Source organism: Mirounga leonina, unplaced genomic scaffold (assembly GCF_011800145.1).
Source record: "Mirounga leonina isolate KUSES-001 unplaced genomic scaffold, KU_Mleo_1.0 Mir_170, whole genome shotgun sequence".
NCBI classification, from domain to species: domain Eukaryota; kingdom Metazoa; phylum Chordata; class Mammalia; order Carnivora; family Phocidae; genus Mirounga; species Mirounga leonina.
Window position 1 is genome coordinate 36187050 of NW_023270433.1, and position 13699 is coordinate 36200748.

At 49.8% G+C, this 13699-nt stretch overlaps 1 protein-coding gene across 3 annotated transcripts; it reads left to right on the top strand.

Moving 5' to 3' along the window:
• Nucleotides 1–3024: 3024 nt before the first annotated feature.
• Nucleotides 3025–6365, top strand: SIGMAR1 (sigma non-opioid intracellular receptor 1). 3 transcript variants are annotated; one of them, XM_035016423.1, is made up of 4 exons: nt 3025–3276; nt 3421–3621; nt 3755–3847; nt 5979–6365. In XM_035016423.1, the coding sequence occupies exons 1-4, from the start codon at nt 3126–3128 to the stop codon at nt 6095–6097; spliced, it is 564 nt and encodes a 187-aa protein (XP_034872314.1). In that variant the 5' UTR covers nt 3025–3125; the 3' UTR covers nt 6098–6365. The 3 variants fall into 3 exon arrangements, with proteins under 3 accessions (XP_034872314.1, XP_034872311.1, XP_034872313.1); XM_035016420.1 differs by lacking the exon at nt 5979–6365 and adding an exon at nt 4693–5770; XM_035016422.1 differs by lacking the exon at nt 5979–6365 and adding an exon at nt 4693–5770 and having other exon boundaries at nt 3755–3829.
• The last annotated feature ends 7334 nt before the right edge of the window (nt 6366–13699 follow it).

Here is a 13699-nt window from a genome sequence, read left to right on the forward strand (position 1 = left end):
GGGGGGGGGGGGGGGGGGGGGGGAGGCGCTTGCAGGGTGTCAGCTTGTGCTTTGTCCTCGGCTTGTCTTCTGCTCCCTCATCAGTGCTAGCTAACTCCTCACGCCCTTCAGGAACATTTCCAAACCTCTCCTCTGTCTCCCAAGATCACTTTTTCGGGGAAGAGTACAATGACTGAGATGGGGCCTACCGAGCCCTTCCCCTCCAAGATCTCTTCTACAACCTTGTTAAAAAGAAAACTACAGGCCCAAACTGGTGTCATATATGTCAAGTTTTCAAACCGGGGCTTAATGCCTAATCTGTGGTTTCAACTTCCCCAGAAATGTAGTCTGGTTAGTCAGGAATTTTCCGATTAGCACCAATGAGTCCCTTCCTGGGCCCTCTTCCCCAAAGGAAGAATCTGCATAATAAGATCCCGTGCTTTCCCCCCTAAGGCAAAAGGAACTTGCCTGGGGCGCCTGGGTGGCTCAGTTGGTTAAGCGACTGCCTTCGGCTCAGGTCATGATCCTGGAGTCCCTGGATCGAGTCCCTGGATCGAGTCCCGCATCGGGCTCCCTGCTCAGCAAGGAGCCTGCTTCTCCCTCTAACCCTACTCCCTCTCATGTACTCTCTCTCTCTCATTCTCGCTCTCTCAAATAAATAAATAAATCTTTAAAAAAATAAAAAAGGAACTTGCCTGGATCAATCCTTTTCTAGTAACTTTCTTATCCCAGACTTCTTCTATAAAAACCTTCCACTTCGGGGGCACCTTAAGCGTCTGACTCTTGATTTTGGCTCAGGTCACAATCTCAGGGTCTTGAGATGGAGCCCCAAGTCAGCTCCACACTCAGCGAGGAGTCTGCTGGAGAGTCTCTCCCTCTTCCTCTGCCCCTCCCCCTCCCATGCGTGGGCACTCTAAATAAATAAATAAATCTTTAAAAAAATAAAAATAAAAACCTCCATTTTGCATACCTCCTCCTTGGAGCTCCCCTCTACTCACTAGATGGTGTGCTGCCTGATTCATGAATTGTTTAATAAAGCCAATTAGATCTTCAAATTTACTTGGTTCAATTTTGTTTCTTAACATCTAGAGAATATGGCTGTGATCAATTTTTTTTAAGAAACAGTGTGTGCTAGAGAAGCCTTCTGAAAGACCAGGGGAACTGCAGACCCAGACAGTCCCAGAGAGTTCTGCCTAAACAGGGGCACAGAGGCCAGATTTTGGGGTTAGTCCCTGGTCCTCAGGGTTAAGAGAATGGTCAGCTCAGGACTGTCGCAGGAGCCAGAGCCAATACAAAAACGTTCCCTCCGTCATGCAGTCTCCTTTAGATAATCCCTTCTTTATCTTTCCTTTCTTGGCCAAGTTTCTCAAAAAATAGTCCATCTTCCCAGCCTCTACTCTTACTGGCACAATAACTGTAACATGTCTAGTGGCCTGTATTAGGTTAAGTATCTTAGTTGCTGTAGCAAATGACACCCCACCCCCCAAACTCAGTGGCTTAGCAACACAGTCCATTTGGGGGGGGGGGGGAGGGCAGGAAGCAGCATTCAGAATTCTCCACTACTTAATTCTCTGTAACTAAGATAATAGATGAGGGAAGAGTGAGAATGTAAAGAATTTCACAGGTTTTAGGAGCCAGACCTGCCTGGAAGTGGCATACATAATTTCTAGCTATACTTCATTGGCCAGAACACAATCATAAGGCCTCATCTAACTACAGAGTATACTGTGGAATGTAATCTGGCTGCCCAAGAGCAAAAGGAAATAGATTTGTGAATGTATAGCATCATCTCTGCTATATGCCCCTACTGAGAAACCTAATGACCATTTCCCATCATTTTATCAGAACTCTCAATTACATTTGACTGTGTTGACCCTTCATTCCATCACTATCATGTGTGATGCTATGCTCTTCCTGTTCTCTTCTCCTTTGTGTTTTATTTATATAGCAAACACATATGTCACCATTTGTGAGTTACTAATTGCTGTATAAATATTAACTCATTTAATCTTCATCACAATGAAGGTATGTACTATGAGGTAGGTACTTTTATTCATCCCATTTCACAGATGAGAAAACTGAGTCACAGGGTTTAACTAACTTACCCAAGATCACACAACTAGTAGGTGGCAGGAGCCAGGCTTTTAATCCAGTCCAGCTCCAGAATTTCTTTCTTAATCCCTGCACTTTGCTGCCTCTTTTCTCCTTTGCTTCTCTTCCTTTATCATTTCCCTCCCCATAACCCTGTTGGCTTACAATGCCCTCCTCTCACATTTCGTGCTTCAAAGATTTTTTTTTTTTGAAGATTTTATTTATTTATTTGACAGAGACCAAGACAGCGAGAGCAGGAACACAAGCAGGGGGAGTGGGAGAGGGAGAAGCAAGCTTCCCGCTGAGCAGGGAGCCCGATGTGGGACTCGATTCCAGGACTCTGGGATCATGACCTGGGCCGAAGGCAGCCGCTTAAGGACTGAGCCACCCAGGCGCCCAACATTTTGTGCTTCAAAACAAAGAATGAATCGTAGGCTCCAAAAAGACCCCATGTTGTCTCTTCACGGTGCCTTTGCTCTTGGAAGAGGCCTCATTTGCTAGAATGCCCTCCGCAGTTCCCTTAAACACGTTGCTCAAGCGTCACCGCCTCCAGAAAGCCTTCCGTAACGTTCCTAGGCAGAAGCGCCTCCTCCCACTTTCTGTGCTAGCAAAGGAGACGATCACAAGTCCCGAAAGGCTCTGCTTCCGGGCTCGCCTGCTTCACCTGTGAGCCCAAGCGGGCCAGTCCATTCTGAGTGTCACGGCCACCTAGCCCCACCCACACTCATACCCGCACCCGCACGTGGTTTGGCACTCGGAGAGACCCCGCCTGTAGGCCCTAAAGGGAAGAGCTGGGATGGCTTAGCCCCGCCCCCTCGCATCACGCGCGAGGCTCCGCCCCACCCCTTGGCGCTCCCCGCTCCCCGAGAGGAAATGGTTCAACCCGAGGGGCGGTGCCCGGGTGCCCGGACTGTTCTGATTGGTCAGGGCGAGCCGTACCACGGCTGTGGCGGGGGAACGGTAGTGGACTGCGCGCCGCAGGTTTGGAGGCAGTGGGAGTCACAGGTCCAGGCCCCGGGTTGTTCCTTCGCTTCTCTGCCAGGCCGCCCGCCGGGATGCAGTGGGCAGTGGGCCGGCGGTGGGTGTGGGCCGCGTTGCTCCTGGCTGTTGCAGCTGTGCTGGCCCAAGTGGTCTGGCTCTGGCTGGGCACGCAAAGCTTCGTCTTCCAGCACGAAGAGATCGCGCAGCTGGCCCGGCAGTATGCGGGTGAGCCGACGGATGACCGGGCGAGTGAATGGGTGAAGGGCAGGGACCTGGGGAGGCCCGAGCCGAGCTGGGAGTTTCAGAGGCGCCTTTCCCGAGTTCGGAGTGGTGATGGCTCTGACTGTGTTGTTCTTCTGCCCCCGCCAGGGCTGGACCACGAGCTGGCCTTCTCTCGGCTGATCGTGGAACTACGGCGGCTGCACCCAGGCCACGTGTTGCCCGACGAGGAGCTGCAGTGGGTGTTCGTGAACGCGGGCGGCTGGATGGGCGCCATGTGCCTTCTGCACGCCTCACTGTCCGAGTACGTGCTGCTCTTCGGCACCGCCCTGGGCTCCCGCGGCCACTCGGGTCAGTGCTGGCGGCGGGCCGAACTGGGGGGCTGGGGCTGTACAAGGGCTTATGCCCTCCTTTCTGATGTTTGGCCAAGCCATGTATTGGCGCTGATACCCTGATACTCGGTGTCCATCTGATTGTCCCTCAGGGCGCTATTGGGCTGAGATCTCGGACACCATCATCTCTGGCACTTTCCACCAGTGGAGAGAGGGCACTACCAAAAGTGAGGTCTTCTACCCAGGTGGGTAGGGGGGCTCAGTCAGAGAGGTGGGTCGCTTCGTTCTGGGGTGCCCATAGTTGGAGGAGAGCCATAGCATGGAATGGAGGTCGTTGGGGGCTCTTCCCTGGTTCCCTTATCCCCGCAGATAAGCCACGGGTCGTTGATTGAAGCAGGTCCAAGGACCCCAGTTGCTTTCTACTGTCAAAAGGAAACAAAACATAACAGCTTCCTGTTAACCCTGTCTAATTTTTATCTACCAAGACACTGTTTTATTCATCCAACATTCCAGCAGTTGTTGGGGAGACAGTTGGGTAATCAGATAGGTTGTCATATCCCCAAAGACAAGACAGACCATCGTCTTCCTTGTTTCTATGGTGAAACATTTTACATAAAAAGTAGAGCTTTGGACTTCCACATAAGTTTGAGGTTGAGTGTTACAGGCATGACAGGCATTATAATTGAACAGCTACATTTCTCAGAGAACCAAACAAGTCTTATTATCACCCCTCCCTATCTAACAGGCCCAGCCCAAGTTTAGCTAAATTTCTGCCTAACATGAGTGAGGCTTGGGAATGCAGACTTCCAGGACTCCCATACAGTGGCCCGTGGCCAGGTGAGGTGGCCCTCCCTGGCTCCCCCCTCCCCCTACCCCCCAAAGAGGATGTGAGCCAGGTGATGCCACAGAAGAAAACTTAGGAGTGGCTCCTTACTCTTCCAGATGGGCGATGAGGCCAGTAAGGTAAGGCTTTTTCCTTTCCTGAAGCTCCTGCTCTGTTCCCTACCCCTAGATAGCCCATGGGTTAGGGAGGTGGCAGCAATGGAAGGGCAGGGCTAGACTTCTTATGTGGCTGCTCCCTGTTCCCCAGGAGAGACCGTGGTGCATGGGCCTGGTGAGGCAACGGCTGTGGAATGGGGGCCAAACACATGGATGGTGGAGTATGGCCGGGGTGTCATCCCATCTACCCTGGCCTTTGCGCTGGCTGACACAATCTTCAGCACCCAGGACTTCCTCACACTCTTCTATACCCTTCGCGCCTATGCCCGGGGCCTCAGGCTTGAGTTCACCACCTACCTCTTCGGCCAGGACCCCTGACCAGCCAAGCCTGAAGGAGGACCTGTGGATAGACAGGAGCGGGCAGGCCCGCATACATCCACTTTCTGGAGCCCACATGAAAAGACAGGGACATATTCACAACATGCAACTACTAAGTTCCTGGTGTACGAGCAGGGACATACATATTTATACAACCAAACATAGAGACTCATGGGAACATATGGGACATACATGCAGATAGAATCCCATGTGTACAGCAGCATCATGCATTCACACCCATCCAGAGAGGGAGCCCCACATACACCAAGGGAGCCAGTCACATTCAGACACACATACTACAGGCTTGACTCACTAACTCAGGCCTTTCCAGAGCTTCCCTCCACCAGTCAGGGCTCTGGAGTTAAGGATGGGTGTGGGTATTATCCTCTGTCTGGGCCTGACCCCTCGATCCAGCAGCAGTTGAGGGGGGAGGAAGATGAAGGGTTGCCTGTGGAGGCCCCCTTCATCTCCCTGTCCTCACCATATGCCTTACCCCCATTCTCTTCCCCTGCTATGCAAGTGCTCTCAAGGCCTGTCCCCCACCCGCTCAGCAACTTAGTCAACTGGGGAACCATAAGAATGGAGAATGCTGAGGTCAGGGTCCTATCCTGAAAGACCCCTGCCCCCAACCCCATTCATCCCTCAGGAGTATGGAGGGGAGGCTGGCCTCAGCTCAGGGCCCACTGCTGGGCAGGGGACCTAGAGGGGTTAGCCTAGGTCCAGGGAGCCGTCCCTGGCCTACAGAAGGCCTTTTCTGCACACGTACACCCCCATCACAGCTTTCAGACACTGCCTTTGATGCACTGTCTGTCCATCTGTCTCTGTTAATAAAGACCTTTTGAACAGTTTCATTTCTTCGTGTGTCTGAACAGTAGGAAAACCTGCTTAATGTGAAGAAATTTAAGGGCTGGGAGATGGTGTGTGTTTTGATCTTGCCTACTCTTGCCAGTGCCATTCTGGAAGTAGTCCTGGGAATCCGATCCTGGATGGCCACGGGGTGGCAGTATATACTCACTTTTGAGCTGAAGGAGGCACAATAATCGTTTTGTCTGTTTCCAGGATATCGTGCCCACCCCTGCCCAGAGAAGTTCTTCCTCTCCAGTTTTCCTTCTCCAGGACACCTGACTTGTAGGAGCCCCCAGGGGTGGAGAGCAGGGACACTACCTGGTGGTGTCTGAGGTAGGTGGGGCTGGCACTAGAATGAAGGAAAAGAGGTGCCTAAGGTGCACTCACTCCCAGGGACACTGCATTTGCCTTCTTAAATTTTGCACCCTGGCACCTCACTTGCCTCACCTTCCTCCTCGTCCTGTTCTGAGGTTGAGTAAGACCCAGGCCACTGTCACTTCTTAGGCTTCCTGGTATATTAAGAACAGAACGAAATTGGTTATGAAAATATACAATTTACTTTTTAAGATTTTATTTCTTTGAGGGAGAGGGAAAAGCAGACTCCCCGCTGAGCAAGGAGCCCAACATGGGGCTTGATCCCAGGACGCTGAGATCATGACCTGAGCCCAAGGCAGACGCTTAACCAACTAAGCCACCAGGCACCCCAAAAATACACAATTTTTATATACAAACTCAACATTCTCTAAAGTTATTTATTTATTAGAAGAGCACAAGCAGGGAGAGAAGCAGGGTCCCCGCTGAGCAAGGAACCCAATGTGGAACTAGATCCCAGGACTCTGGGATTATGACCCAAGCTGAAGGCAGATGCCCAACTGACTGAGCCACCCAGGCATCCCCAAACTCAACATTCTAATGAACAACAACACAAAAGACTACATGTATAACCATTTGGAAACAACATCAAAAGTTTCAATTTGCGGCTCTGAGTGAATGTGAGGCCAGGCAAGATGGCCATTCCGACATTTCACTACTACCACCATGTTGGCCATGACAGGTCCTGGCTGGGGCTTCTCCACTGGGTTGCAAAGCCAAGCCTCTAAGGATTTCTCCCACCCTGTAACCCAGTTCTGCCTCTAGGCTCAGAGACTACATCTATTAGGAATGCCCTAGCTCCCCTTGTCCTCTCTTAATTCCTCATAGGAGTAGGCTCCTGACTCCTCCCTATCTCAGTTGCTAGGTCCAATGGTTATGTCTTAACTTTCATTTGACACAGTTAATCACTCTTAAAACACTCAGCTTCCAGTACACTACTCTTCCTAAACTGGCTCCTTCGCTCTATCTTTCTTATCTCCTTAACTCCTAAATTGGCTCCTTTGACTCCCCAAGACTTAATCCTCAAACTTCTCTGTCTACACCCCTCCCAGGTGTTCTCAACCATCTATGTCTTTTTTTTTTTTTACAGTTTCATCAAAATATAATTGACATAACATTCTGTTAGTGTAAGGTGTGCAATACAATGATTCACGCCCATATGTATGGTGGAATGATAACTACAGTAAGTTAACATCCATCACCTCACATAGTTACAAGTTCTTTTTTTCTTGAGGTGAGAACTTTAAGTATCTACTCTCAGCAACTTTCCAATTCTATATATAGTATTTAATATACTAATGTACTATTAAATAATGTATTAGAGCTCTAAGCTCCACATTACATCCGCAGGACTTATTTATCTTATAACTGGAAGTTTGTGCCTTTTGACCACCTTTCCTCATTACTCCACTACCCCCCACCCTGCCCCCATGCCCACCCACCCCCTGCTCCTGGCAGCTATCAATCTGTTCTCTGTTTCTGAGTTTGGATTTTTGTAGAGTTCACATAGAAGTGAGAATGTGCGGTATTTGTCTTCATCTGACTTACTTCACTTAGCATAATGCCTGCAAGGCTGAATGGATAAAGAAAATGGTATATATGTATGAACGTCCATATATACATACAATGGAATATTATTCAGCCATAAAAAGGAAACCCTGACATTTATAACAACATGGATGGATCTTAAGGACCGTCTATGTCTTGACTCCTATTTTTTTTTTTTGTCTTAACCTAAACTTCTGAGCTCTAGGTTCAGATATCTGACTGCCTCCATCTCTACTTGATTGTCTCAATGCATCTCAAACTTAAAATGGCAGCGCAGGGGCGCCCGGGTAGTTCAATCAGTTAAGCATCTGCTTTTGGCTCAGGTCATGATCTTAGAGTCCTGGGACTGAGCCCCTCATTGGGCTCCCTGCTCAGTGGGGAGTCTGCTTCTCCCACTCCCTCTGCCTGCCGCTCTGCCTACTTGTGCTCTCTCTCTCAAAAAAATAAAAGTTTAAAAAATAAAACAAAATAAAATGGCAGCGCAAACTGATTTCTCTCCCAACCCAGCACCTCTTATAGTCTTAACTGTCTGTCTGAGTTCAGGGTACCTACATTTACCCAGCTGCCAAGAACCTTGGAGTCATCTTGGATACCTTTTTTTTTTTAAGATTTTATTTTTGGATGCCTAGGTGGCTCAGTTGGTTAAGCGTCTGCCTTTGGCTCAGGTCATGATCCCAGGGTCCTGGGATTGATTCCCACACCGAGCAAGGAGCCTGCTTCTACCTCTGCCTGCCTCTCCCACCCCACTTGTGCTCGCTCTCTCTCTGACAAATAAATAAAATCTAAAAAAAAAAAAAAAAAAGATTTTACTTTTAGGGGCACCTGGATGGCTCAGTGGGTTGAGTGGCTGGCCCTTGGTTTCGGCTTGGGTGGTGATATCAGGGTCGTTGGATCAAGCCCCATGCCAGACTCTGCCCAGCACAGAGTCTGCTTGTCCCTCTCCCTCTGCTCTTCCCCATACTCGTGCACGCCTTCTCTCTCTAATGAATAAATGAATAAAATCTTTCAAAAAAAAGATTCTATTTCTATGTAATCTCTACACACAACGTGGGGCTTGAACTCACAACCCCAAGATGACGAGTCACATACTGTACTGATTGAGCCAGCCAGGCACCCCATCTTGGATACCTTTCATTCTCACATCTGATATCGAAGCCATCAACAGATCCTGTCAGTTTTATCTTTAAAACATATCGAGAATCTCCCCACATCTTGCCACTTTCACTGTTACTACCTGGTCCAAGCCATCTTGGACCTGGAGTATTCTTGCCTGGATTACTGCAACAGACTCTTAATTAATCCTCATGTTTGTATCCTGTGTGGACGATTCTCCACACAATAACCACAGTCAGACTTCTACTCTCTGCTCAGACATTTCTTTGTTTTTTTCTTCTGCTCAGACATTTCTAATGGCTTCCATCTCATTTAGTCCTTTCACTGCCTCCAGGACCTACTCCAAGGCTCATGTTAGCTATGACCAAATGTCTGACCGTTTACCCTGGCTACCTTACTTTAGCACAGTGGCTTACTTGCTTTCCTCTGACACACCAAGCAAACTTCCACCGCAGGATATTTGTACCTGCTATTCTAGCTGCAGTGCTCTTCCCTAGATATGCCTATGGCTCTCTTCCTCCACTCTTTCAATACTTGGTTCTTCCCTTAACATTTTGTAAACACAGAAGGGTGTTTGTTTGTTTTAATTTATCATTTATTTATTTAAGTAGGCCCCACACTCAACATGGGGATCAAACTCACAATCCTGAGATCATGAGTTACATGCTCTGGGGTGCCTAGGTGGCTCAGTCAGTTAAGCTTCCGACTCTTTATTTTGGCTTGGGCCATGATCTCATGGTCATGAGATTGAGCCCTGTATTGGGCTCTATGCTCAGCAGGGAGTCAGCTTGAGAGTCTCTCTCTCTCTCTGTCCCTCCCCCTGCTCACTCACACTCTCTAAAATAAATAAAATAAATCTTAAAAAAAAAAGAGTCACATGCTCTGCCAACTGAGCCAGCCAGGCACCGTCCCCTTCCCTGTTCTGTGGTGGTTTTATTTTACTTTATTTTATCTTATTATTTATTTATTAAAGATTTTACTTATTTGATAGAGAAAGAGCACAGCAGGGGGAGCAGCAGGCTTGCCAAGCAGGGAGCCCGATGTAGGACTGGATTCCAGGACCCTGGGATCATGACCTGAGCCGAAGGCAGACGCTCAACGACTGAGCCACCCAGGTGCCCCTATTTTATTTTATTTTTTTAAGATTTCTTTTTTTTTTTTTTTTTTTAAGATTTTATTTATTTATTCATGAGAGAGAGAGGCAGAGCGAGAAGCAGGCTCCCAAGGAGCAGGGAGCCCGATGCGGGACTCGATCCCAGGACCCTGAGATCATGACCTGAGCCAAAGGCAGACGCTTAACCATCTGAGCCACCCAGGTGCCCTATTTTTTTAAGATTTCTTATTTATTCATTTGAAAGAGCAAGGAGGGGGAGAAGCAGACTTCCCACTGAGCTGGGAGCCCAATGCAGGGCAGATGCTTAACCATCTGAGCCACCCAGGCACCCCTCTGTGGTGGTTTTAAAATGCCTCCATAAAATTTTTGATACTCCTCCCTTTAAGAGGTGAAGACTAATTCCCTTCCTCTTGAATATGGGCTGGACTTAGTTATGTAATTTTAACAAATACATGGCAGAAGTGACCGTGTGATTTCCAAGACTAGACCGTAAAAAGCATTGCTGCCTCTTTAGTCTCTCTTGGGTCACTCTGGGGGAAACCAGCTGCCATGTTGGGAAGACACTCAGGCACAGGTCCTATCCTATGGAGAGGTCCACCTGGGGAGAACAGCTTCCTACCAACAGCCATGTGAGTGAGCCATCCTGGAAGTGGGGATCCTTCAATCCCAGTCAAGCCTTCATGTAGCTGTAGCTACAGCCAACATTTTTACTACAACCTCATGAGAAGTGGTGAGCCAGAACCACCCAGCCATGCCACTCTCGAATTCCTGATCCACAGAATTGTGAGAAAATAAATGTTGTTTTAAGCTTGCTAAGTGTAAGTGTAATTTGTTACAAAGTAATAGGTAACATGTATCCTTCCCTTTCTATTCCCCTCAACCCAGTTTTGTTTTTCCCCATTTTAATTTTTGCCCTCTGATATACTATGTATTTCCCCCACTGGAATTATACCATTATAATAAGGACTTTGTTTTATTTATTCCCATTTCCAACAGTGTCTAGCATAAAGTAGGTGCTCAGTAGATGTGTTGGATGAATGGAGGTCTACGTCTGTCTGTCTGTCTTTGTCTCTTTGAGGTTTAGGATCAGATGGGAGCTAAGTGAGGGTGTAAGAGAGAGCCTTTCCTCTTCACAGATGAAGAGAGAGAGAAACCAGGTCCCAGTGAAGCTTATTGCTTCCTCTCAGCCCTTCCCAGTTGTAGCCCTCCTGGCCCAGACCCCAAGACAGGTTTACTATGCTTGATTGATGATTGATTTCCTTTCTTTTGGGAGTAGTTGCCCAATCCCTTGCCCCTGTCCTCCTCCGCCCTCTGCAAAGCAATCTCCAAACTCTCAGAACTGGAATTTCCCTAAGCCAGTTCCTATCTTTCCAAGAAAAATCTTACCATCTATTTCTCTCCAGGCACCTAACTCTTCTCTGAGCAGGTGGTTGGAGGGCGTGAGGGGTGGGGTATAAGGGGAGCAAACTGGGCACAGGGGTTCTGCAGAGCTCCACCCTCTGTCCGAGTTCCCCAGGAGCCCCTAGAGTATGTCTGCTTCTGCACAGTCAGATTCTCCCCTCTGGGCCCAGAGGAGGGAGCAGGACTCTCCCCAGGAGAACTCACACCACACAAAGCTATGGGGGAGCAGGCATCAATACTGAGGGCAGGTGGATCACCAAGGATCCTTGAGAGGTTGGGGTTTGGCTGGCTCTCAGGTCTGAAATCTGAGCAGGACACTGGAGTGAGCCAAAGGTGTGAGCAGTACTGAGTTTTAGTATGGCCAGAGATGGGCCAAAGAGAACAAGGACTTAGTGCTGCAGTGGAATCTGGACAGGGGACAAGGGTGGAGGCTAGAGGACAAGAAGAGCAGCAAGGTGTCACCCAGCACAAGAAGAGAAGTGAGAAGAGCTAGTGATCCAGGCCAGGGCAAGCTGGGTCTGAGAGGAGGGGACTGATTGGGAGAGGGTGGAGGAAGAGGAAGGAGGCAAAGTCACACCTGAATTTCTGCCTCCTAGAGGAATCTTGGCCCTGGGAACAGTGTGCCTCACTGGGTATGAGGTCAGGGGATGGTCCCTGGTGCTGGATCTGACATAGTGAGTTTCACGCTCATGCCAGGTGTCAAATCAACAGATACAGGTTGTTTACTCACACACTTGGAATCACTCCTGGATGGCCCTCATGCTTTTAGTAGGTCCATCGTATTGGGCACAGGAAGAAACTGGAGAAGGCATGAGAGTGCCTGGGAGAAGTGGGGTCCAGTCTTCTCAGAGGAAAAATTGTGGCCTGCCACTCAGGGCCCCCAAATAAGATACAGCATCTCAGCATCTGGGGGATTACTGAGGGTAGAGTGGGCCTGGAACAGTTGGCTGAAGGGGTCTGGAGATACACACTGTGGAGTCTCATACAGAAGGGTTAAGGATGTGTGTGAAGATTGGCAAAATGGTAATAATGACAGTTGAAATGTGAGATGGATACCAGAGGTTCATAATACTATGCACTCTTCTTGGGTATATGTTTGAAAATGTCCATAACAGAAGGTTACAAGAGCTTAAAAAAAAAAGAAAAAGGAAGGAAGGGAGGGAGGAAGGAAGGAAGGAAGGGAGGAAGGAAGAAAGAAAGAGAAGAAAGAAAGAAAGAAAGAAAGAAAGAAAGAAAGAAAGAAAGAAAGAAAGAAAGAAAAAGAAAGAAGGAAGGAAGGAAAGAAAGAAAGAAAGAGAAAAGAAAGAAAGAAAGAAGGAAAGAAAGAAAGGAGAGAACGAGTGACTATGTATCTGCTTGTGGTGTGTGTAGCCTGCTGCTGTGATTGTGGAATCAGTTCAGAGACCTGAGTGTGTGAGTGCAGATGTGTGAGTCCACCACCATGGGCACGTACTGCGCAATCTGCAGCGTGCGTGCTGTTGGGGACAGCACTTGGGCAGGGCAGGGGGAGAAGCTTTCTCTCTGTGCAGGCCCTCCACATTCACCTCAGCATCTTGCAGAGTGACTCCCCTCATGATCACAACCTGCCCAGGCCATTGGCGCTATAATGTCCGTGTAACCAAATATGTGAGACAGGGCAGCTGTGTGCCTGAGCTTGTGACAGGGTGTGAACACGGCTATTTGTGTGTGAATGCCGGGCACTGAGTGTGGATTTGGGGGGCACGCCTTGTGGGTGTGACGGGGCCCTGGTCCAGAGTCCAAGGGTGTTAGACTCCTCACTCTCCTTTAAACGATTCCCGGCGGCTCTCCAGCGCCCCCTCCCCCAACCTGGCAGTACGGAGGGGGAAACACCTGTTGGGGGGCTGGGAGCAGCAGAGCCCCCCGGGGCCTCTCCCCCGGCGCCCCCGCCCGGCCCCTCTCGGGTCCCGCCCCCGCGGCCGCCGCAGGCAGAGCGGCGCGTGAGCGCACGGTAGCCAGAAGAGCGCACGGCGGCAGGAGCGCACGGCGGGGGACCCCGCGCAGGGAAGCGAGCCGAGCAAGGGGCTGCCCGAGAGGCGGGCGGAGCAGAGGGAGCGCCGTGGAGACGCCGGGGGCACCGGGCCGCGCCAGGCTGGTGAGTGCGCCGCGGGGCGTGGGGAGCCAGAGAGTGGGCGTCGAGACCCCGCGGTCGCGGTCCCCAGCCCGCCCGGCCCCGGGCTCTGCCCCCGCCGCCCTCTGTTCCCGCGCCTCCTCAGTGCTGATCCTCTGCGTCTCTGCCCCGTCTCTCCGTCTGTTTTTCCCTGCCTCTGTCCCGGTTTCCCTCTATTTACTGTCTCGCCCTGTTTCTTTCTAATCTTTTCTCTCTTCAGTCTCTGTCTCCCGCGGCGTCGGTCTTTCCCTGTCTCTC

Coding starts and splice junctions, on each gene's coding strand:
- SIGMAR1 (XM_035016420.1), top strand. CDS start 3,126: ATGCAGTGGGCAGTGGGCCGGCGGTGGGTGTGGGCCGCGTTGCTCCTG. Junction 3,277..3,420: donor GCTGGCCCGGCAGTATGCGG/GTGAGCCGACGG, acceptor TGCCCCCGCCAG/GGCTGGACCACGAGCTGGCC. Junction 3,848..4,692: donor AAGTGAGGTCTTCTACCCAG/GTGGGTAGGGGG, acceptor CCTGTTCCCCAG/GAGAGACCGTGGTGCATGGG.